Raw genomic sequence first — 25,007 nt, 5'->3', positions numbered from 1 at the left:
GATGATCTACAACCCTCAGAGAGAGAGAAAAAAAAACACATCTGTGTTTAGGAACAGCTACCATAGGAGAAGATAAGCCAAAGACACACTCCTCATCTATGTTGTTATTTAATTTCAACTGGGAAATCCAACCCTGACTTCTGGTTCTTTGCTGTAAATCATGATACACAAATGTAAGGAAAATGAGATCTTGGTGGTGTTTTCCAAAACGGAAGCTTTAGTCTATGAGAGAATTCTATTCTCCATGTCTAGGAGCCATCATAATATTGAGTATCAGATAACTTGAGAACTGATGACCAAGCCACTTTCACAATAAATAGAATCCCTTTGACTGCATATCTGAAGAATCAGTGAGAATATCATTCAGAAAAAAAATGCAATATGCTTGATTATTTCACAAACAGGACTGGTAGATGGAACAAACGTATATGCATTAGTCTTGGGTAAAATGAACAGATGGGGACATTCTGGGATGAGCTGGGGAAGTGGGACGTGTAGATTAGATAATGGTGAGAAATGAGAAAAGAAAAGTGAGTGACATGGCAGGGTGGTAGGGAGGAAAGGGAAGGAGGAGTGATGTTATTATATTTTAATTTTTAAAAATTTTGTTAATCATAAAAAGAAAGGAAAATTGGGGGCAATGTTTCACCATGTGTCTGACTGCTTTTCATTTCTACGTCCTCATCCTTATGCATGAGGAGGGCACTTAATTGCAATGTATTACTTGATTACTTTCCCTTTTGGTCCTATCTGCCTTAGCACACTAAATTGGAATCTATAAATATTTTAGAGATATTTTCATTAAGTATCAGAGCTCCCATAGGTTATGGCTTTTATACTAGCCATATACTATTTTGGAGAAATGACTTTTCAAGCCACTGAAACAAAATGAAAAGAAACACTAAGACTCAACTTTTTTTTTCAAATACAAGTTGTAGAACTACTGTAAACTATCTGAGTATAAGACTCTGTTTAAAAATACTGGCTAGGGAGCTGGCTCAGTGGGCAAGAGTGCTTGCTCTATGAACAGGAGGACCTGAGTTCAAATCCCAGGCACCAATGTGAAAAACTGGGCATCACCTGCATGTGCCCGCAACACCAATGTTGAGGAGTAGAGGGAGGTGGGTCCAAGGAGTTCACGAGCCAGACAGCCTGGGTGGGAGAGCCAGTCTTGAAGGAATTAAGAGTGATGGGGAAAGCCACTTGATGACCTCCTTTGGCCTTTGTATGCTCATTCGCCCATGTGCCCATGTATGAACCACACACAACCAACACATACACACAATTTTTGAAAAATTCTTTAATTAAAATATAATTACATCACTTCCTTTCTTCCCTTTCCTCTGTCTAACCCTTCTCACTTCCCTATCCTTGATTAAAAAAATTGATAACCTTTTATTTATTATTATTGCTACAAATATTCATATGTATGTATATATATATATACATGAATATATAAATAAAACTTTGAGTCCATTTAATGTTGCTTCTGTGTATATGATTTCAGAGCTGCCCAATTGGTCTTGGATACTAATTAAGCCCCCCCTTTTTATTTTCCTAAGAAAAACTAATTCTTCCTTTCTCAGTAGTCATTAGTTAACCATAATTCTTTTATACAGTGTAGGGCTCTGTGAGATTTCCCCATTCCACAATAGTGTGTCTAATAGTCAGGTCTTATTTAGGTTGCCACACAGTCTTTCTGGCCTCTCTTCCATGATGTACCTTGAGCCTTCAATGCAGGAGTAGATGTATCTTTTGAGACTGGACTCCCTTAAATCAGTTGATTCTTGCAGTATAACTAGTTGTGGTTTTCTGTGATGGTCTCTGGTTGATGCAAATCAAAGTTTCTTTGATGTTGGGGGGTGGGGAGAGCTACATTTATTTGTAGGTATAAGGATGGATGTGGTGGTATTGTGTTCCCCAAAATATTGTGTACCTTAATAAACTTATATGGGGTCAGAGAACAGACAGCCACTAGATACAGAAGCTAGAAAATGGTGGCACTCACGCCTTTAATCCTAGCATTCCAGAGACAGAAATCCCTCTGGATCTCTGTGAGTTCAAGGCTGCATTGGAAACAGCCAGGCATGGTGACTCACGCCTTTAATCTCAGAAAGCAGCCTTTAATCCCAGGGAGTGGTGGTAGAAAGCAGAAAGGTTTATAAGGCGTGAGGACCAGAAACTAGGAGCATTTGGCTGGTTAGGCATTTGCCTGGTTAAGCATTTGGCTGGTTAAGCATTCAGGCTTCTAGCAGCAGTTCAGCTGAGAGCCATTGGGATGAGAACACAGAAGCTTCCAGTCTGAGGAAACAGGACCAGCTGAGGAATTGGCAAGGTGAGATAGCTGTGGTTTGTTCTGTCTCTCTGACCTCCCAGTGTTCACCCCATTACCTGGCTCGGGTTTGATCTTATTAATAAGAACTTTTAAGATTCCTGCTACAGATGGATTTCAGAGTGTGTTAGGAATCATGCTGGCCAATACAGTTGTGGGAGTACACTCTCTTCTAAGACCTAACTAGCCACAGATGACTGACTAGGTATTTACAACTAGACACGATTTTCCTCCTGTTGAGAGCAATATATGATCAATTAAACAGCTATTGCCTGTTGACAATGTATGAGTCACTATTGCGCCTTTAGGGATATCTTGCCATGACGGTCGTTGGGGTTCAGAAGGTTCAGTTTGGTAGAACTAGTGATTCCTTCTCTGCCTTGGTACCTAACATAGCACCCTCAGGTACTACGAAATCTAGACCCCAGTAGAAGGCCTTCAGATTAAAATATCCTGAGTTCTATTAATGGTTTAACAAAATTCTGTTTAAAAGTAGTTAGAATTTACCTTAGATCTTTTCAAATCATAGATAATGTCCAACTGCAGCATCTTGGTCACCAAGCCTGTTGCCTATAATATTTAATAATTGTTATCCTTCTAGAGTTATACAACCTGATCAGAGATTTTCAAGTTAAGACTATCTTTCGTAATAGTGCCCATATTACCCACACAGAGACACAACTACATACAAATTTTATACAGATAAAATCATATGTGTATTTTATTTGGGAGGTTTTAGCACTATAGTGCAGATTTTATTTCATCCTTGTTCATTGCTATCCCCTCTCTACATCAAGAATTTATTCATACAATATCCATCACTCATGTGTTAATCTTCTAAATCTTTCTCATTTCTGCTGTGAATGTGCTAATATTCTCATACATGCATATATATATAATTACATATACACATCATCACACACTTAGCTATGTAATTTAACGTTATACTTGATGTTTCTCACTTCACACCTTATAAAATTACATCCAAGTCCCCTTTACAAAATGAAATCATGTGACTTCCTGCAGTAACTCATTTTACATACTCTAGTTCTATAGCATATAATAATCTACAGTTTTAATGTAACACTGAACTATTATGTCACTAATACACTTACACTTTTATTCTAATTTTATACCACTTCAGATGACAGCAAAGCAAATATACTTACCTGTATCTTTTACTGATGGTTTTATCCTTATGAACAGATTTTCAGGTGAGAGATTTCTGTGAGCAATTTCCATTTTAATAGCTATTGTTTGGCAATTCCCGTTTCCGAGAAGAATGGTAACACTCACCTGCTCTTCCTTCTGTGGCAATGGGCGCTACACTTTGTTCTCCTTTCTTCCAGTTTAGCAGATGCATTTATGGTTGCTTCAGTGACATTTCTCTGGCTGAACAGGCTTTCTCTATATACAGCATATCTGGATAGCTTCTTTTATGAATTGCCTATTTTTACCATTTTGTCGCTGTTTCTTATTTTATAAGAACTCTACATACACTCCAGATGTCAGGATTTAATCTGTCACATAGACTATAAATTGTTCCTAATATATTTTCAAGACAATCATTTCACTTAATGGACCTTTTTGACACATTTTTTTTTGCTGCCATTTTAAACAGGGTCTGATTTACCAACATTTCTGATGTAGTTAAGAGACCATTCCTCGTTTTTAAAAGGTCCCATTATATTTTTGACTTTGTTTCATCGGTTTTCTTGTGTTTTGCTATGTGACTGGAAAGAAAATGCCATCAATTGTATAAAACCTGTTTTTTAGTCTGATAGCTTGTGTTTTGTTTGCATTTTTTAAAAAATAAGATTAGCTACATACCATAAGATTACAGATTTAAGTCGTTTGAGAATAACTAAGTTTTATATTACAATTGCATCCAACATGCCAAGCAGATTCAATATTTCTAGTTCTCTTACACTCAGTTATCTGTCAGAGTGGACCCACTTTCCAACTTTTGTCATCTTACGTCACCCGTGCCGGTCTGTGAAACTGAAGTAAATGAGGTGGCATGCGCTCTTTGTGCTCTTCTCCATAATTCCTGCCCTGGGCCTGTGTTCTGTCCTCCCTCACCTCCATCACATATACTGCCCTTTCGTTCCTTCCTTTCTCAATGTTATGCTGTACCCATGCTTACTGCTGGAAGGGCACAGAAAGCTGACTGTATTTTCCTAGTTTCAGCTCTGTCCTGGATTTCATTTTTCTTTTCTTGTGATGGATATAAGGATGGGCATTTTCCTGTGAGTTTTGACATGAAATGTTTCTGTTTTATCATCCTGTGCTTTAGCCCAAAGTTCTTAGATATGGCTCTTTATTTCCAATAACTTCCGTTTTATGGTCACTTTTCAATTACTTTTTTATTTCTCCCTTTCTTGTGGATTAGGATGGAGTTCGTGGATGATAATACTTCTGTTATCCGAATATTTGAACCCACATCTACTTCAGCAATCTGATTTCAGTTTTTTATTTGTTTTCTTATTCCTTTCTCATATATTACATCTAGACAGCAGTTTCCTCTCCTCCTCTCCTCCTGGTCCCTCCCCTCCACCTTCCCTCTCCCCCAGACCACTCCTCCTCTGTTTCTCTTCAGAAAATAGCAAGACTCACAGGGATATCAACCAAATATGGTGTTTTAGTTAGGGTCTCTAACCAAACACCACGACCAAAAAGCAAGTTGAGGAGGAAAGGGTTTATTTGGCTTACACTTCAGCATTGCTGTTCATCACTGAAGGAAATCAGGACAGGAACTCAAACAGGATCCCGGAGGTAGGAGCTGATGCTGAAGCCACGGAGAGGAGCTGCTTACTGGCTTGCTTCCCCTGGCTAGCTCAGCCTGCTCTCTTAGAGAACCCAGGACCAACAGCCCAGTGATGGTACCATCCACCATGGGCTGGGCCCTCCTCCATTGATCACTAAATGAGAAAATGCCTTACAGCTGGAACTCATGGAGACATTTCCTCAATTGAGGCGCCTTCTTCTGATGACTCTAGCTTGTGTTAAATTGACACACAAAACCAGCCAGGATGTGTGGCATATCAAGTTGCAACAAAACTGGGTACCTCCCCATGTATTAAGGCTGGGCAAGGCAACCCAGTAGGAGGAAAGGGTCCCCAGGGAAGGCAAAAGAGTCACAGACAGCCACCACTCCCACTGTTATTAGTGCTAAAGAAGACCTAGCTACAAAATCATAACATACATGTAGAGGGCTCAAGTCAGACCCATTCAGGCTCCCTGGTTGTGTTAGTTCAGTCTCTGAGAGCCCCTATGAGCCCAGGTTAGTTGATTCTGTGAGTTTTCTTGTGGTGTCCTTGACCCCTCTGACTCTTAAAATCCTTCTTCCCCATCTGTAGGATTCCCCAAGCTCTGCCCATTAATGTTTGACTACGGATCTCTGCGTCTATTCCCATCAGTTGCTGAATGAAGCTTCTCTGACAACAATTATGCTAGGCTCCTGTCTATGAGTATAGCAGAGTATCATTAGGAATCATTAGAATCATTAGGAATTTTCTTTTTTCTTTCTTTCTTTTTTTTAATGCCGGTTGTATTTGGTTCTATCTTTGATCCCTGGGCTACCCAGCCTCTAGTTTCTAGTCCTCCAGGCAGTGTCAGGCCTGGGCTCCCTCTCATGGCATGGGTCTAAGGTTGAACCAGTCATTGGTTGGCCACACTCATAAGTTCTGTGCCACCTTTTCCCTAGTTTATCTTGCAGGCTGAACAAGTTGTAGGTTGAAGGTTTTGTGGCTGGGTTGGTGTCCCAGTCCCTCCACTGGAAGCTGTGCCTGGTTACAGAAGATGTCTTGTTCAGGCTCTGATTGCCCCATTACTAGGAGTCTTTGCTAGGGTCACCCCTGTTGATTCTTAGGAGTTTCCATTGCACTGAATTTCTACCATTAACGTGGACTATTGGGGTCCAGTCTCTAGATAGCCCTCTCCCAGGGTCTGTAGAAGAATCTACAACCAGCTGATAACCTAATCTTTGACAATATTAAATGAATCTACATGCACGAGACTCTTTAGTCCTTTCACTTTATTCTTCTGAGTCAGTTCTCTCTCTACACAGCTTCTATTCTGCTCTCATGCCTACCTCCTTTCTTGCCAGATTTCTTTCTATATTTATCTGCTGTCCCCTCTAAGTTCTATCTTAATTCCTTCGTCTAGTTCTGCCCCATCTAAGTTCTCATTCATCTAGTTCTTTCCCATCTTAGCTATCTCTGCTCTTGCCATTTTCTAGCAGGGCCGGGGTATTGTGCTCGGTCGCTAGGCAACTTCTGTCACAGCTAGATGCACCTGGTAATTGTTAAAAGGAGATCTAAAACTAGAGATAAGATTTGGAAAAGGAGAAAGTTAAGCTTAATTAGCACATCCACCAGGCCTTCTCAAACAGATAGTCTAGATGCTTAAGTCTGTTCTTAGAGAGTCTGTGAGGTATCTCAGATAAGATACTTTGGTCCGTCGGGGCATGGTCCTGGCCGAATGCTGCTAATAATGGTAATTACAGAAAGGCCTGAACTTAGGGATTTTGACTGTGTCTATTGTAGCACCATTGGAGAAAGTTATACAAATACTTTAATTGTATAGGAGAAATTGTGCCCAATGAATGATGGAAAAGCCATAGCCATACTAGCACACGAGAAGTTCATAGCAGGAAACAGCTAATAATCAAAAGTCAATATCACCAAGACTCGTTGAACCTTGGCCTCATCCTCTGGAAGAGTTCTTAACTCTTCCAGGTCTAGCTTTGTCATAATCAGCTGAATTCCTACTTTACATATTTTTTTCAGCCTGCAGCATACCATGTCCCCAAAATGCCCCCAATTCTAGCTTTGTCTCCCAGTACTCTCTCCCTCTATTCTCCCCAACCTGATCCCTCCTGTTCCCATCCTGATTGCAGTTTTTAAATGGCTCATTGCTACCAAACTTTTCCAAATTTACCTTTACTTTGTAGTTTAAGAAGTGGAGAATAGCCATCCTTTTTCTCGGTGTCATGGATTTTTGTATTATATTACTGAATTATGTAATTTCACCAACTTGTGAAGTTGAAAAAAAAAAAAAACCTGCTGGAACATACACAGTGGCTTCATTAGTAGAAGCAGAAATGTGCAGAGATCTGACAGAATGTACAACAGTCAGAGTTCCAGGTAACAATCAGTACATTTTATGGGAAGGGAAACTATGAAGGGAAAAATCTATGAAGACAGTAAATTTCTGTTGTGAAGCTGCTACTATTTTATAATAAGTTAAACAATTGTCAATATGGGTTTTTACTTTCCCTACAAAACAATTAATTACATTTTCATCTATCTTAATATTTCTGAGGAAAACATCACCCCTCTTATACAAAATGAAGAGAGCATCTACTCGGGATCTTGATCCTTTAGTATCTACAAAACCAATTACTAAAACTTAATGAGAAACACTTTATGTCTCATACTGTTAGCAGCTTTAGAGGTCCAACTTGAAAGACAGCTAAATAAAAATAGTTAAGCAAATTCTGAACTAAGTTTGGAGTCCTAGTACTTCCATAGAGTCCTCTAGTTTGCTGTGTCTTATCTTTTATATTTGTAAAATGAGATGACTGCAACTCTATTGCTTCATATAATGTTGAAGAAATTTGGTTCTAAAACATAGCAAAGAGAAATCTTTCTGGGATCATAAAACTTGATTCAAATGAAAGATAGCATTTTAGCTGCAAGGTGATACTTTCAATCATTGTATCTGTCACCTGGAAGACTGCATTTCCCTTTCTTTTACTCTGTGAGCAAGATCAGATCATCTACAATCAATCAATTCAGAAGAACTATTTGTAGTGCACCTAGAAGAAAGGGCTACAGTGACATTCTTTTCATCCCTTTCTCTACTATGAACTGGAGGAATTAAAAGGGGGAGGCTAAGAACCTAACCCTGAGGCTGCTGGTCCTTTTTGTAGCCCCTAGAAATCTTAATAGTTTCTACAGTTATCTTTGAGATCACACTGCCGAAATCCTGAAACACCCCGTGTGAGCCAAGCTTTTAATGATTTAGCAAAAAAGACTCCAGAGGTTGGATGATGATTAAAAACAGTGATTCCCTTCTGCCCACACATCACTGTTAACCCTACGTTCATTGCGTCATGTTGAAGTGTCTCTCTAAAAAGGAAACATCACGGCAATGCTGCTGGTTGGGAAATAGGAGGATGTAGGAAGAAGATGCTCTTTATTTTCTAAGGCATCATTGCTGGAGCCAAATCTACTTCAGGACTTTTTGTTGTTTTAGCCATGTCCAAGTGTGATAGGGCTTTCTATCTTGATTAATACAAACTGTGTGCTGTGTAGATAGGTTACATGAAATGTATTAATGTATTATCCCAGTGTTTATAAATATTTCCACATTTCTGAATTCACCATCCTTTAATTTCACCCAACAGTCTGGCAAGGCATGATGGCCTTATATATTAAAATAATACCTTATTTTTATCAGCCACATGGAGATAAAATAAAAAAAATAGATGTCAAAGCAATTTGAGCTTCACACTAGGGTAATTAATGTGTATATGTAGGGCTAAACCTACTTAAGGATTCAGTATTATAATCAGTGGTTAAAATGTAGTAATCAAATTGTAACCACCAAGGAAGCATAGAATGTATGTGTTTCCTATTTATTAGTGCCTAACTACAGAAATGATATAATACAGAATGATCTAGAGATTACAAAATGCATTATGTTAATACATCAGTGTCTACAAAGAACAAAACGTAAGGTTCATGAGTTCACAGGTGCTAAAGATTTATCAAAAAGCTGAATGCCCACATAAAAAACAGCAATTCTACCAGAGTGGGGAAATGCTATCAAATAGTAAAGCTGTACGCTAGGGCAGAGACTTAAGATTTAACATATTACTTGCATAATGTGTTTGATAATCATGCTGGAGGTTCACAGGGAGTGCTAATTTGTGTTTTGATTAATCCTAATTTGTCAAGATTTAAGTATATTTAATGACCCAGAGAATTTCCCTAGGACATTTCCTAATGACAGTTAACTCAGCCACCGAAGTTGTCCACATGATTAATCTGCTATTTATGGAACCATTTGCCACAGTCAAGCTGCCTAAATGTGCTCTCTATTCGGCCTGCCTTTGCGAACGTTCCCTTCTGCAGCAATACTAGCTGAAATGAATGAAAAGCCACTGGTTAGAAAACAGATCAGACCCCTTACTGCAGTACACAGGATAGACAATATCTGTCAGGTAATATCCTTGGTTTCTTTCAAAAAGTGAGTTCTGTGGTTCAAAATACGTGAAAGAAGGCTGGGAAGTGTTTGGGTTAAAATTTACATCATTGAATTCTTTTAAACAGAATCTGGAAAATACACTCATCATGGGACAGTCTCAGACAGAGACAGAAAGCAGCAAATGTTCAATCTTGTGCCTCAAATCTTCGAAAAGAGTAACAGTTTGCTGCCAATACACTATGTCTTAATTTAGAAATATTTTTCTATCAGTTAAAGTTTTATTAAGGGAATAAATATCTCTCCTATTGTCGTGAAAGATGGTATAATAATGCCATGTCCAAACTCTTTTGTTGACAATTTCCCTGAATAGGAATGTTTTTCACTCAATGCCACTAACCAAAACTTATTGCCCTAGTTAGGATTACCATTGCTGTGATGAAACACCAGAATCAAAAGCAAATTGAGGAGAAAAGGGTTTATTTGGCTTATGCTTCTGAATCACTGTTCATCATTGAAGGAAGTCTGGACAGGAATTCAAACAGGGCAGGAACCCAGAGGCAGGGGCTGATGCAGAGGTCATGGAGAAGTGCTGCTTTACTACCTTGCTCCTTACAGCTGGCTCAGTCGGCTTTATAGAAACCAGGCTCAGTCGGCTTTATAGAAACCAGGACCACCACCCCAGAAGTGGTGCCACCCACAATGGGCTGGGCCCTCCCACATCAGTCACTAATTAAGAAATAACTTCTAGGCTTGCATATAGCCCGATCTTATTGAGGCATTTTTCTCAACTGAGGTTCCCTCCTCTCTGATGATTCTAGCTAGTGTCAAGGTGACATAAATCTAGCCAGGACACCTATGATATATAGTTCTTTAATTATATTGTCATCAGGATTGATCAAACTTCTTTTTCATTGGTGTCCCAATACATAGCATAAGTCTTTTGTTATTATTGATTTAAAAACTTATATAGAAGGATTTTAAATTTTTAAATTTTATATCATTTTGACTAGTATGTATATCAAGTGAGAAGCATTAGGCCTACATGAGTGTCAGCATGGACTCAGCTGTAATGCTGTAATGCTTGTTCAGTATAATTACAAATAACAAGAATGTATTGTCAGGACATTACAAGTGTATTGGCATATACAACTGCTATGGAAATCTACCAGGAAGTCAGATGCTTCTGAATCAATTACTGATCACATTTCATACACGTTTGTTAGATAATAATTTTGCCCTCCCTTTGTTTTGTGTAACTTTTTTAAATGATCTTAATAATGCTAAAGTATTATTAGTGGGTTCTTCGTATTCAATAGTCTTTGCATTTGGAGCCCTCAAGCAGTAAACTATGGAACTTTATATAACTATCACAGCAAGTAGTTCAGACTTCAATGAGAAAAGTCTCATATAAGTTATAGTTTCATTATGAGAATCATAGATTTTTATTCACATCAGTTTAAGTAAAGGGAAGGCAAGACACAAATGGCTTTACATCACACATAATAAAGGGATGTGATTCCTTTCTACACAGAGAGAAGAGTTTTTCTGGAACTTTCCTGAGGCTTAAAAATCTGTCCCACAGTAGCAGTGTTAGAAAACTGAGATTAGGACTTCAACTCACCTCAAATTAACTGCTGCTTGAGGGTTCCATGAATGTCCATTATACAAATACAAATGCACGTTACAAATATCCTACCTGAACGTGAGAACAGTGTAGCCATTACTGATTAGACCTGTAAGAATTGTGTTTATCTGTCGTGAAGACGACACACATTTTCAGAACAGTTTTGTTCATTATGATGTGAGCCTAGAGTCTGGTGCTATTTAAGTATTTAAATGAGCAAGGATGTGAATGAATATGTGCTAAAAAGACAAGAACTGATTTTCTAAGGTGCAGGCCACTAGACTGATTGCGGGTGATGCTTCTTGGCTTTAAAATTGGATTTGCTCAACGAAACAGTAGTTCCAGATGCAGAGCGGACAGTGACAGGTTTGCAGCATCACAGTTTGACAGCCAAGAACACAGAGCACTGTGGTTACGGACTTAACCGTCATCAAGCAAGCTTGTGTCTTGATTTGTATTCAGCTATTTTACATTCCAGCTGTTTCCCATCTATATCTATGAGGCCTGCTAAGAGGTCAGTAGTTCAGTGGTAAATGAAAAGATTCTAATTCAGGAAGTTTAACAGAGGAAACAAACACAAGAAAAACATAATACAATAAATAGGAAAGGAAGAAGGTAACCCAGATGGAAATAGTGAACAGGATGTCTTGATTAAACACCTACTTGAAACTACCTTTTATTTCTCACTTAAAAAAAAAAAGGTACTTTTTTTTATGTTCCAAACTGTTAACTCTACATTAAAAAAGTTTTCTTCCCTGAAGTTAAATACAAATTCTAAAGTCAGTGACCTACTTGGGAAATCCAAACAATGGATTTGAGATCCAACAAGCAAATTTCAAGTCTTACTCAGTTTTACTTGAGCAACAGATGTGATGAAATGAAGATAGTTTAGATAGTTAGTTTTGAGTTAAGATCACATGAGACTTCTGCATATGGGCAACTTTTCTGTAATGTCTGTATAATCACCTCTTGTGAAAAGAAGACTCTGTAGCATCTTGAGTTGAATGCAATCCTTTTCAATGGATCCCAGTCTAGCAGAATGAAGACTGAAAATAGACCGTTTAGCCTGGAAACTTTCCCAAGTGACCTTCAGGTTCTGTGAGCAGTTCCACAATGACTGGGATTCTAAAATATAGTTGTAATATATTTCATTAACTGTCTATTTTCAGTATGAATTTAAGGCAAATCCCTGTGAAAACTCACATCCACATGAACCAGAGCACTTAAGGAGAAATAGGAAATAAGATTATAGAGAAGTGCTAGGGGAAGGGATCTACAAACTAATAATGCCTAGATTACAAAACATTTCAACTCTGCTCAGTTAGCAGAGTATAAAACTAATTAAAGATAACTTATTATCTTGTTATTTGGTAGGAAATATGTACTCAGGTTTTTTTTTTTAAAGAATCCAAAAATACATGGTGAATTGACTATCAACTTTGTGTTTCACATATATTATTGTATTTAATTGTGGTCCCAACTCTGTGAAGCAAATGTTATTAATTTAATTTTTAAAAATAAGATACTGCATCACAGAGAAGTTAAATAACCAGCAAACTCAGAACTGGCAAGTGGACAATCAAGAATTTGTGTTCATCGAACTACATAGCTCATGTGACAAATTCAAAAGACGGAAATACCATCTCTGCCTCATCTCGCCTTCCAACTCAAAACATGCCAACATACACATCAGCATCCCCAGACACACAGAAACACAATAGGTTGACTATATTCAGGGGTTATTTCAGGGAATCTTCCAGAAGCACATTTCAGCTGTACAGGACAAATAACCTCCCTTGTTTATGTGAAAGATAAGAGACTTTATCAACTATATCTAAAAGAAAAGGACTAGCTTATCATTTAGTGTAGTGCTCTATCCGTCTGTGTCCTAGTGGGGTCATTTAAGAGTTATGCTGAGATTTCAAAAGTGGCTTTCAAGGGAGGAAAAAAACACATGCAGAAGCCAATGAACACTGGTGTTCTTTTCCCTATAGAATCCCCAAATAAAATGGCTCTTAATTCAGAAAACAGTGTCCAAACTAAGGTCATCTCCAGATTGATGCAACTTGCTGAAGAATTTAAAGCAATAATTTCAAATGTAGATGATGGAAAAGAGCAGTCATCTATTGGTTCCATGAGGAAACCTCAATTTATGTAGGCATCCATAAAAGTAAGATAAAACCACTAGGCTTCAGAGACAGGACTAGGCAATTTGAGGCAGTTTGTATAGTTTGTATTGGAGAGGTCTTCAGTACAAGCAAGGGAACTGGGAGGAGTCTACTCAGGTAGCTAGAACCTGAAGTTACAGGTAAGAGGAAGTTTGAGGATGCGTGCTCAGAAACTCATACAAGAAAAAGGCTTGAATTCTACTGGACCCAAGTCAGGTAACAGAAAACTTTCAGAGTGAAGTGTTGGCAGCATGGAGCTGAGTAAGCAGAATTTGATAACTGGCACACTATTTAGTGATAACATTACTAAGATGGTACTGTGGAGATTCTAATCTTGTAGAAAAAAAAACGTGGATAGATGAAGTGACTTGCACAAGAGTCAAACTGTGGCAAATTCAAGAAAATTTTTAATCCCACATATTTTCTTCCAAAATATACTTTACTCTCCGTAGATGAGTAAAGCAAGAACAAAAATGTGGCTGCTGTGCTTCACATCTGTTAAAGATTCTTTCATATTATATCATAGTCAATTCAGAGGCTATGTCAGCTTGGTAGCTTTGTAGAAGTTGGATCACTGTAGCTGTTTTAGTATTTCAAACACTGACAATCATAGTTTGTCTCAAATATAAGTCAACTTGAGGTTTCTTTACATGCTAGATACACTAGAATTGTCTATGGCCAATTTATGATTATTTTTGGTTATATTGAATTATATACTAAGGTTGAACCAAGAAAAACCAGAGGAAGAAAAATCTCTAAACGCATTTTTACCCTGTAAATTGTTCTGTTCAATGCTTCCTCCACCAGCCCCAAAGCATACTGTTTATACTTGCAGGGAAAAGTCAGCATAAGAACTAACGCCTGCGTATGCCACCCCAGAGAACAAGACATAAAGAGTTAAAGAAAAGTGCCCCCACCCCATTGCATCTAATAATTTTGTAAAAATAGCACTTTGCCGGGCGGTGGTGGCGCACGCCTTTAATCCCAGCACTTGGGAGGCAGGGCCGGGCGGATCTCTGTGAGTTCAAGGCCAGCCTGGGCTACCAAGTGAGTTCCAGGAGAGGCGCAAAGCTACACAGAGAAACCCTGTCTCGAAAAACCAAAATAAATAAATAAACAAATAAATAAATAAATAAATAAAATAATAAAAATAGCACTTTATTCTATTCAAACTGAGGGACATTTGTCACAAGTTATTGTTTAATCTGTTCCTAGGGTTTTAAATTAACCAATAAGTTTTCAAAAGTAGCACCATTTCTATTACTAAAAATTAAACTTTACCTTCAAAGTACATCAACTGTTCTCCTTTCCTTTATTTTCAATGTTTGACAGAATATTTAGTATAAAAAAGATGTAAAAAATATGACTATTCAAAGTAGAGTTGACTAAGAGCATTGCATCATATAATATTTGCAAATACCAAAGCTGCATCAACTAAAATGTACACCCATGATGACAATTTAAATTGATTTAAAATTCTTTCAAAAGGTTTCTCATCTTTTGAGTTGTATTCCCTTTTACCAGTGTCCTTTTGATTGTCACATTACATTACATCTATGCACAATATGATACTACATAACCTAATGCAGGCGAAGAGACGTAATGAGAAATGTGTAGGCATAGCATTTTAATGAGACAGCATTTGGGTTGCATTGAATGTCTGCAGCTAATTCACAGAACAATACAGAGCTAAAACTTCTGACATGTTTAGCAAACCAAATATTCATTAAGGGAGGTAAACTAGATGCATTATAAAATCTCCCTCGTGACAATTACTGCATCTTCAGATCTGTGGGCAAGAAATAGACTTTATTTCAAGTTGAAGTGCCTGGTGTTCTGGTAGTATCAAACTCTTTATTTTTTCCTTTCAGGTCTTAAAGGGATTTCCAGAATGTTTACAAGCTGACATTTGCCTGCATCTAAACCAGACTTTACTGCAAAACTGCAAAGCCTTTCGAGGAGCAAGTAAAGGCTGCCTTAGAGCTTTGGCAATGAAGTTCAAAACCACCCACGCCCCTCCGGGAGACACCCTGGTTCACTGTGGGGATGTCCTAACTGCACTATACTTCTTATCGAGAGGTTCCATTGAAATCCTCAAGGATGACATCGTGGTAGCTATTCTTGGTGAGTATTTTAGCATGGAATAATGACATCTTCAGCTACGAGAGGTTGACCAATCATTAGTTTAGAATGACAGGCTAACAGACTGATTGGTTGATAAGGACTCTAACACCGATCATTTGAAGACTTTATTTCAATTTATGTCATATCAAATTAACCTTGCCAGAATACATTTTAATGTCTCAATTTTTGTTTAGTATGTAAACATTCTCATGATTCTCTTAAGCTGTTGACAGCTACTTAAACATTTGAGGCCAAATATACAAAAATAGTCGACATTTTCTTTTCACATGAGAACTTGGCTTCATGGTTGATCCTGCAGCATCTTAATATGAAATACTCAATGTTGTAGACATACTAATTAGCATGTGCCTACAGTAGCATGAGCTAAGTTTATATTTTAATGAATTTCATTTATTTGCTATACACCCTTAGAAAAGGAACTGGAGTCCTTACTAACAGAATGTGGCAGTAAGGATAACATCAGGACTAGAGATGATAGGACACAAAATGAGTAATACGTGGGTTTGAGTATAAAGGAACGTTCATGTTTAGTCCAACCTATCTATTTAAAACTGAACCTACTTATATGAAGTTATAGCATTTCTTTCAACTGTTAGGGTAATGGAGAGTGGAACAGAAAAAAAGTAAGTCTATTTTCTTTCTCTCTGACCACATAGTTACAGGATCAAAACTCCCCCATCCCCACAGTAACACCTCCTCCAGTGTCTATGAAAATTCAGTTTCTCGTAGATTTAATACACAGTTCCATTGATTATTAGGCATACAGAGCTGGAGGAGTAGATGAGAGGCAGACTTGCCTAGCACAGTCAAGGCCCCAGGTTCATTTCCCAGTGTCTATCTATCAATCATTCCATCAATATGTGCAGCTGAATATTCTTTTCACTCAGTTCTTAGTTCTCACAGCTGAACATTAACTCGTAAGTATTATCTATTTGTTGATGTACAGAACCAAAGCAAGGCTCATTAGATGCCCTACACAAATGAAGAGGTTTAAGTGAGTTCCCTAGTATTTTGATAATTTTGTTATTATTACAGTAAAAAAATCCACAGATTGAGAAGGTACACAATTTTATTTCTAAACCAATAAAGAGTCAAGGAATAAAAGCATCCTAAGTCACCTCAAGGCCACTTATCAAAAGAAAGTTTTCACTGGATTTGGCATTGGAAGCTCATCTTGGTGTGTTACCAAGAAAAGCAGAGGCTGATCTTTAAGCCTGTCTGTCCTGGCATCTGTGTGAAAAACAGCTAGCTTCTGTGTTTAGAGAGCAGTAAGTACAAAGTGCTGCTCAGCATCGCAGGGTTTCTTCCTTGCTCGTCTAGAGTCATAGAAGATAATTAAAATATAAACCATATGCAAACACAGTTCAGAGTCATAAAAATAATGTCTAGACTAAGTCATTCAAACTAAGGAATTTCAAAAGCTTCTCCTTCGGTGTCCCAATTTTCATGCATGTTAGCATAAAAAATTATTGCTATTTATTATGGTTTTCAAAGTCTAATAAGTATTTACTTAAACCATGCACAATATCTTCTCTCTAATTATTAGTATATGGTATTTTACTTTTCCTTATTAAACTTTCATTTAAAATAAGAACATTCTAGCATTTTTGACTTGTTGGAGGGTTATTGTTTAAACATTATTCATAGCTCCCCAAATTGGAGGATATATGTGGTAATCCACCAAAAGCTAACATAAGGCATATAGAGAAGTTTTTTAGTCTGAAAAGAACCTTCAGGATATGTGAAGAAATCACTATTTTGCACTGTTACTAATGACTTTTACAAGTGACTTCATAAAGTAGTCTATCAACGTTTACTAAGGGTATATACCATTTGAGTACCTTGATATTCAGAAACAGAACAACGGCCATGAAATTTTGAGAACTATTGGGAGGTTTTATATCTTTGGCAGGTAAAGATAATGAATGATTCTGGTGTCAAAATGCATGAGTTTTAATCCTGGCTACTTTTTCTTCCTCTATTTCACCCAACTAAGAAATTACCTTATTTCTTATAGTCAGTTTACCTCTTAATTTTGTTTCAATATTTATAAATTTTTGATGCTAATCACATCTTCACAAAATTATTTTGGGGTATAATATACATATATATGCATAAACATGCATATGCATAATATACATAAACACTTGACACAGTACCTGGCACCTACATGGTCCTCAGAAAAACATCGGTTATTCTTACTCTTGTCATTGAATGAAACTGAAAATCAGACAACACATGGGTAGGCAGAGGTGATGGGGAGGACCATCAGAATCCAGATACTGAAATAATCCCAGTATTTGTAGAAGCACAAAGGGGACAAAGTTTCCAAGCAAAGAACAGGTGACCAAAACCCTGATGAGGTATGTGGGGGACATAGAACTAAATACTTTAAACAAATACTGTGAGTGCAGAGGAATGGTGGAGCTGTTAATTGGCAAAAGCTCCAGATGTGATCCTGCTGAACAGAAAGAACATGAATTCAACTCATTTCAGCCTCTCATATTCCTGGACTGACAGCATCAGAACACTTCCACCTGAAGGTATATTTAGAAAACCACATGGCAAGATCGATAACTAGCACTCAAGAGTGTAACAAAATGAAGGCATCCTCTAGATCCTACATGCTTAGCAAAAGAGCCTAAATAAAAAAATGAAAGAGATTATAACAGAACCCGTGACTTTTAAAAAGAGCAAAGTTTCACTCCGCAAACATTGTACAATCAGTCAAGACACAGAATTTTGCTCCCCATGCACCTGCAGGTATATAGGATCTTACATTTGAAATCTTTGGTTCAATGATTTGTCAGTTGGACGATGTCCCTTTCTACTTTATAAGGAAAAACATTAATTCTCTTTCTCTTCCTCCTTTTCTTTCTTTTTCCTTCTTCTTCTTTTTTGGTTGATTTTAGGAAAAAATGATATCTTCGGGGAAATGGTTCACCTTTATGCCAAGCCTGGCAAGTCGAATGCAGATGTGAGAGCACTCACGTACTGTGACCTGCACAAGATCCAGCGAGAAGACTTACTGGAGGTCTTGGATATGTATCCAGAGTTTTCTGACCACTTTCTGACTAATCTCGAACTGACTTTCAACCTAAGACACGAGAGTGCAAAGGTAGAGACCCACTGCTGGCCTTCACCCTTCTGAAATGCCATTCATAGACTTGCCAAGTGCTTCTGAAAACAACCAGCAAAACGTTGCAACAAAAATTTATCAATATATTAAATACTTAGAGAAAAGACCAGCTGAATATTGAAATGAATAAGTTATAGGGCAGGAATTCAGTATTAAAAGATGTTGAATAATTTTTTTAAAGGTCAGTTAAGTTTGACCTTTTAGGAGTTCTTAGAGTCTTGGTTTCCATTATACTATTTGTAGGAAAAGGGGTGGTTTCAATGAACTTAAAAAAATCCCCTAAAGGAGTTTATCTTACATAGAGGACGGAATATTCTCTCATCTATTATTTCTACCATATCAGCTGCTACTGATTTCTCTGTAATACTGAAAATATTAGCCTTATTAAAGTTTAGATTAATACTAAACTCAATTTTCAAATTAATGAAATATGAATTAATTAACTCCTACAATAGAGTGCAAATCTAGGCTATGGAGTGAATAAAATGTGGTCTAATAGAAATGATATTTTATTTTTAATTCTGCACATTATCTAACCTATAATGATTCGGGAAGTCTGGCTCTTACTGTACTCCACTGTGAACTGTGATCTATAAACTGGCCCTGTCCTGTGGAAAGATAACTTACATTGTAGCTCACAATTTATTACTAAGTTAGTTCCTCAAGTTTCAGGAACTCCATTCCAATTCTAAATGCCCTCTTACTATAAATCAAACATGGAGCACTTGGAACTTGCCCAGTGTATTTCCATATGAGCTAATATTTTCCATGGAAAAATTCCCTAGGTCAATATTTAGGCAAAAGATGTTAGATTTAAGTCTCCATGGAGTTGTATTCATCTCCGAGCATTCTGAGAGACTTAAGCAGCAGCAGTTTCTAGGGTCGTCAGATGGCCATTCAGTGTTCTAATTGAGCTAAGTGAGCTAACCTTGTCTTCGAACCAATGAAAAAAATTAAAACACACAGTAAAAAGTCTCCAGTTCTTAAAACTATATTCTCATAGTAGTTTTAATTGAATGCTTTATTGTGATATCTGTCAGACGGCACCAAACCTCTTTCTAGTTTTGTCCAAAAACCAACTATGAACTTAAGGTAATTCCTTTGTACTGATATTCAGATAGCACCCAAATGAACAGTGCAGTGGCTTCTGTTTTGATTTACAAGATTGATGTGGTAGAGACAATCAAAAGAGGAAGAGGAGGAGCTGAAACAAGTGTTATAAAGGTCCCTCAACATAGTATCTATTGTCTCCAATCATGTACTTATTGTTAAATTTAGCCTTATGTTCATTACTAAATAATTTATACATCCTAGCTACTGTTAATTGATTCACACATTTTGCTAGCAATAATGAAGGTTCTATTTGTCTAAATTATTAATATTTTAAAAGTTTATCATGTTATACAAAATATTCCCTTATGTGGAATATTTTGTCCCCTTACATGGCATATTTTGTCTCTAAATTCTAATGCCAGATACTAACATTCTTAACCTATAACTCCTACAAACCATGGCTTCCCCAATCAAATTTTGAAGCTATTGGAATTATTCTATCAATCTTCTTTATAATTTAGAGACAATCTTCAAGCAAATTATTGTTACTACTGGCCAAAAATGTAATTCTTAAGATTTAAAGTAGTTGATGTGATATGACATAGCAAAGAGTTTGCTGATAATACATCATGTTCAAGTTGAGTAACCTTCTAGTTTCACCTTTGAGTTCCATTAACAAAGGCTGATCTTTTGCTGCAGTCCCAATCCATAAATGATTCGGAAGGGGACACCTGTAAACTACGAAGAAGGAGATTGTCCTTTGAAAGTGAAGGCGAAAAAGGTAATTAATTCTTCCTACTTGTAAAGTTTAATCTGGAACACGTGGTGACTAGCTCTTCTTGCTTACACACTTATTATAGTTCTGATTTTCAAAAGCAAATTCAATTTATCCTTTGATGGTGTTAGGAGAATCACTTTGGTTCCCAAACTAAAAACATGGCTTCTGTTTGGGGCTTGCTGTCTTTAAATTTGCATCCTTCAACAAAGCCACTCCATGTCTTCAAGGACAGCACCAATAGAGAAACTGGGTAAATTGATTAAAAATGAAATCAAGTTAATAATAGGTGCTAAGTATACTCAGAATTCGGGGCAGAGTGTTTTGGAAAGAGGAATTTTCATTTCAGGTCAGGAATTCAGTCCCTTCCCCAGCACCACACAGAGCTATTATGTGGATGAAGGCACAAAATAGAACTCATCTACATCATGGAGTGAGAGGAATCCACCCTCAGTCAGGAACAGAAACAAGTACACTCCAGTACGATCCCAGATCCCAGATACAAACACACATACCTGTGCCTGGCATCGAGACAAAGATTTCATGAAGAAACTTGCACGTTGTCTCCTTCTGATCTCACAAACATTCTAGCCTTTTCCTATTTGGTCTGCCAGCGTCACCGGACAGAGTAGTCACTTCTTCCTGTTGAACACTCTTTGCCTGGTGTCTGTAGCTCTCCACTCCTCCTGTTTTCCTTCTACCTCACAGATTCACATGTTCTCATCTGGTTTGTCATTTCTTAGAGTTTTGTCTGTGTGTGTGTGTGTGTGTGTGTGTGTGTGTGTGTGTGTGTGTGTGTGTTTATGTGTTTGGTATGCCTACATGTTCACATGGTTTTGGGGTGAACGTGCACATTTGTATACATGTGTGTAGAGGGCATGAAACTGTCAAATGTCATCCTTAGGAGTCTTTCCCCCTTCCTTTGAGATGGAATCTCACCAGTCTGGTTCTCAAAATTAAGCTACACTGGCTGCCCAGTGAACTTCCAGGATCCTCTGCCTTCCCATTTTTTGGAATACATGCACATGTCACAATCTCAATGTTTTTATATGGGTCCTAGAGATTAAACTCATATCTTCTTGTTTATGAGACTTTATCTACTCAGCACTCTCCCCAAACCCCTGAGTTTCTTAAGATATCTTCTGCCTTCTTTATTTGTAGTATACTATTTCTCTGATTAATATCATTTATGCTTCTCATTTCATTCTGTCCTCATTTGGGAGGTGTACATATTAATATCTTAAACTACAGGCCAGATGAGCATCCATACTGTGAATCCAACTTTTTATTAAACTATCTACTTAAGCTCTCAAGGTATCTCCTAATGCTTCCTTGGAATTCACCTCCCTTTCCATATCTATTACTCTACAAATGCTCACACCATCCAGACCAGTTCCACAAACATGTAGGATCATAACTTCTCTCAAGCTATGCAGAAACTCCAGTGTTGATAAGGCTTGTTACTGCTATCTCCGGCATCTCTACTTTCAAAACTATGTATTTATTGGTTCGTTTAGCTCCATCTCCACAGCCATATTGAGCCTGGATATCATCATATATCCCCTTAGAATACTAAACTAGCTTTTTAACTAACTCATTTTCCATGTAAAATCTACTTTATTTTCATCTATTTTGCAGCTTGGGCCACTGATGAGTTTTTTTTTCCAATTACATTTATGTCACCTATATATTTAAATTCCTCCAAGGAATTTAATAGGAATATTCTGTATATGAGTTGTTATTGTTATTAGTTTTTAAGATTTATTTTGAGAATTTCATACATGGGTGCTATGTTAACATTTCTATTTCTCCCTCTTCCCACTCCAACTCTTCCCATGCCCCCACTCCTCAAATTTATAACTTCTTCATTAATTGTTACATGTAGACATAGATAAGATATAGATATAGGTACATATGTAGATGAGAGATGATAGATAGATAGATAGATAGATAGATAGATAGATAGATAGATAGATAGATAGATAGATGATAGATAGATCATATGTACATACATACATACATAGATGGTAGACAATCTATTGAATCTATTTAGTGTTGATGGTATATAAATGTGTTTAAGACTGACTATTTGGAATCTGATAACCTATCAAGGGCTCATCCCTGGAGAAAACAGTCTCCTGTTCTGTGTATTGTTAATAGAATTGGCTTCTTCCTACTTCTTTGAGTCTTTTATCTCATACTATTTCATACAGTCATCTCTTAACTATTCTCATCAGCTCCTTGCCTTTGCCCTGAAGTTCATCTCCTCTGAAGCCTTTATTTCAGTTGTAGGTATTCAAAATACTGCTTCTCAATGCTGTCTACCTGTGAATTGTAAACTTCATAAAAATGGGATATACTGGTTCCCAGTGATTCCAGGGCTTGCCATATGTACAGCATTGTCTATTGGAATTATAACTGAGCCAGGCAGAATGATATGTTTGCATAACCCTGGTACTCAAGAGGCTGAAGCAAAAGGATTGCCGTTTTCAAGCCAGATTAAAGCCACTGGAAGAAAGAGGAAGAGGAGAGGAAGCACAAATTCAATGGCGTTTGAATAACCTTTTTCTTTCTCCTTTTTGTGTTTTTAATTCAAGTTCTCTTCTTAAATCTACTCCCTTGGAATATTTTCCCTTGGAGATATCATCTACTAGCTTGCTATTTATTTTTAGTGACTTAAAACTCTTCTCTCTTTTGTGTACATTGTGTCCGTGTTCTTGCATATGTTATTCCTTGCAAAAAATTTCATGCCTTTTTGAAAACATACAAACACAAACACAAGTAAACATTAACATACAATCAGACCAGGCTGTTTTTCACTCACTTCAATTGTGGTTTGTGATGTGTTTAGCATGAGCATTTTCTTGATCACTTTAAATGCACAAGGATTTTTTATGAATTCCCAAGGTACATTCCTCTTGTGATACCGCCAAAGCCGCCCTGTGCTTGGGTTATTGGCATAATTGTTTTGTTTTGTTTTTCTCTACCAAACTCTAGATTCAAAAAAAAAAAAACCTGATAGATATTGGTTGTCTTGTATCAATAGTTAAATCATTTAATCAACTCCATATACTACTCATAAATAGGCAATTTTTTTCCTGCAATGACCACCTTTATTTTCTTGGTGGAGTTTTCTAAAACAGCACCCCTGATGTCGAGCTATTTTTCCATAAAGTTAATCTAACTCCCTCATCCTGATGTTAATCTCTTGGTTTTATCTCACTGGAAATGAAGAATAGTCCAGCAATGTAGCCTATGTACAATAGTTCCCCACAGGGTTGAAGATTTATTAAATCCCCTTTCAATCTTGTTCAGTTTCCCCATTCTCAAGGCAAATAATCTCACGTTTATCTTCTGATAAGACCCTGAAATCATGTCACAATTCACACAGTGTTCATGTACCCAGACATTTCTATCGATGTTGAAAACATTCCCTTTAATCACAGCCATAGTTTATGAGATATAGTTTATATAAAGTTTAGATAGCAAGAGATTTGCTTTCCTGTATCATTCTGATATTTCCTAGCATGCCCGTGTGTTACTGTGAGTTCAACAATGTGAAAATACAATTAATTACCATTATCCAGAGCTTTACAGCCTTTTTTTTCTTTGGGATTCCAGGCTGCTGCTGGCAAGTGCAAATTTTGCTGAGAGCAATTTAGTCCCAGTCACCTTAATCTAAGGCTCTTTAGGTGATCAGTCTTCCAATATTTTGTCATATAAAATTATCTTCTGGGGAAAAAAAAACACATAGAGGAGGTCAATGTACAATAATAGAGAATTTCCAGAGGATTCTCTGATACTGAACAACCTAGGGCTGAATAAACTAAAAGCTCCTAGGGAATGTACCAATTATTTTAGTGTTAGCTTACTGCTCCTATGAGACAGATCCTTGAATTCCAGGAGTGTTGATGTCTTATGAAATCAACTGTCAGAGACACTGGGGAGAAGAATAGTCTGCGGATAGGAAACAGGCAGACAGAGGTAAAATCTTGCCTGGTTTCCCATTGCCTACGCAACAAGAATCTGGAAGTTCTTAGGTTTTAGACCTTAGCATGTCCTCCTTAGCATGCACAAACAGCATATTTAAAGAAATGGTCAGGACCTCTGCCAAGCTGACTTAATCATAAGGAATTTGTTGATGTAGATAGTTCGTCTTCATGAGCTTCAAATTTATTCTAAGGAAATAAACCCACTTTCCAATAAGAAAGAATTATCATAGAAAATTTGAAGGTAATTCTGTCTTTAACTTCTGGTACATAGGCACCTAGGATTTATGACTAAGGTCAGCATAGGTAGAGATGCTAGAGTTCTCAAGATGGAAGTAGAATCTTCTTGCTACATAAAGCAAAGAACAAAAATGATGCTTCAGTGATGTATTCTGTTGCCAAGGAAACTGTGATGGCTGGGCAAAATTAATGAAAGAAACAATGAAAAATCACTTCTACTTAAGTGGTCTACAATGTTGGATTATGCTTACTCTCAAGTGTGCTAACGTGATTGAGTCTTGGGAATACTTCTTTTAAAATATTATGATGTATGCACTCAATAAAATA

The 25,007-nt window shown here is 37.3% G+C and overlaps 1 protein-coding gene across 1 annotated transcript in view; it reads left to right on the top strand.

Annotated features, from left to right (window-relative positions):
* Kcnh7 (potassium voltage-gated channel subfamily H member 7) overlaps nt 1-25,007 on the top strand; it is a 150,468-nt gene that overhangs the window by 102,595 nt on the left and 22,866 nt on the right. Inside the window, exons 8-10 of the mRNA XM_059258841.1 lie at nt 15,211-15,463; nt 18,397-18,602; nt 20,376-20,457. Coding sequence (XP_059114824.1) covers nt 15,211-15,463; nt 18,397-18,602; nt 20,376-20,457 — 541 coding nt within the window. The remainder of the gene's footprint in view (nt 1-15,210; nt 15,464-18,396; nt 18,603-20,375; nt 20,458-25,007) is intronic.

Source organism: Peromyscus eremicus, chromosome 4, assembly GCF_949786415.1.
Source record: "Peromyscus eremicus chromosome 4, PerEre_H2_v1, whole genome shotgun sequence".
Lineage (NCBI taxonomy): Eukaryota > Metazoa > Chordata > Mammalia > Rodentia > Cricetidae > Peromyscus > Peromyscus eremicus.
This window is presented reverse-complemented; position numbering and strand designations above follow the sequence as displayed.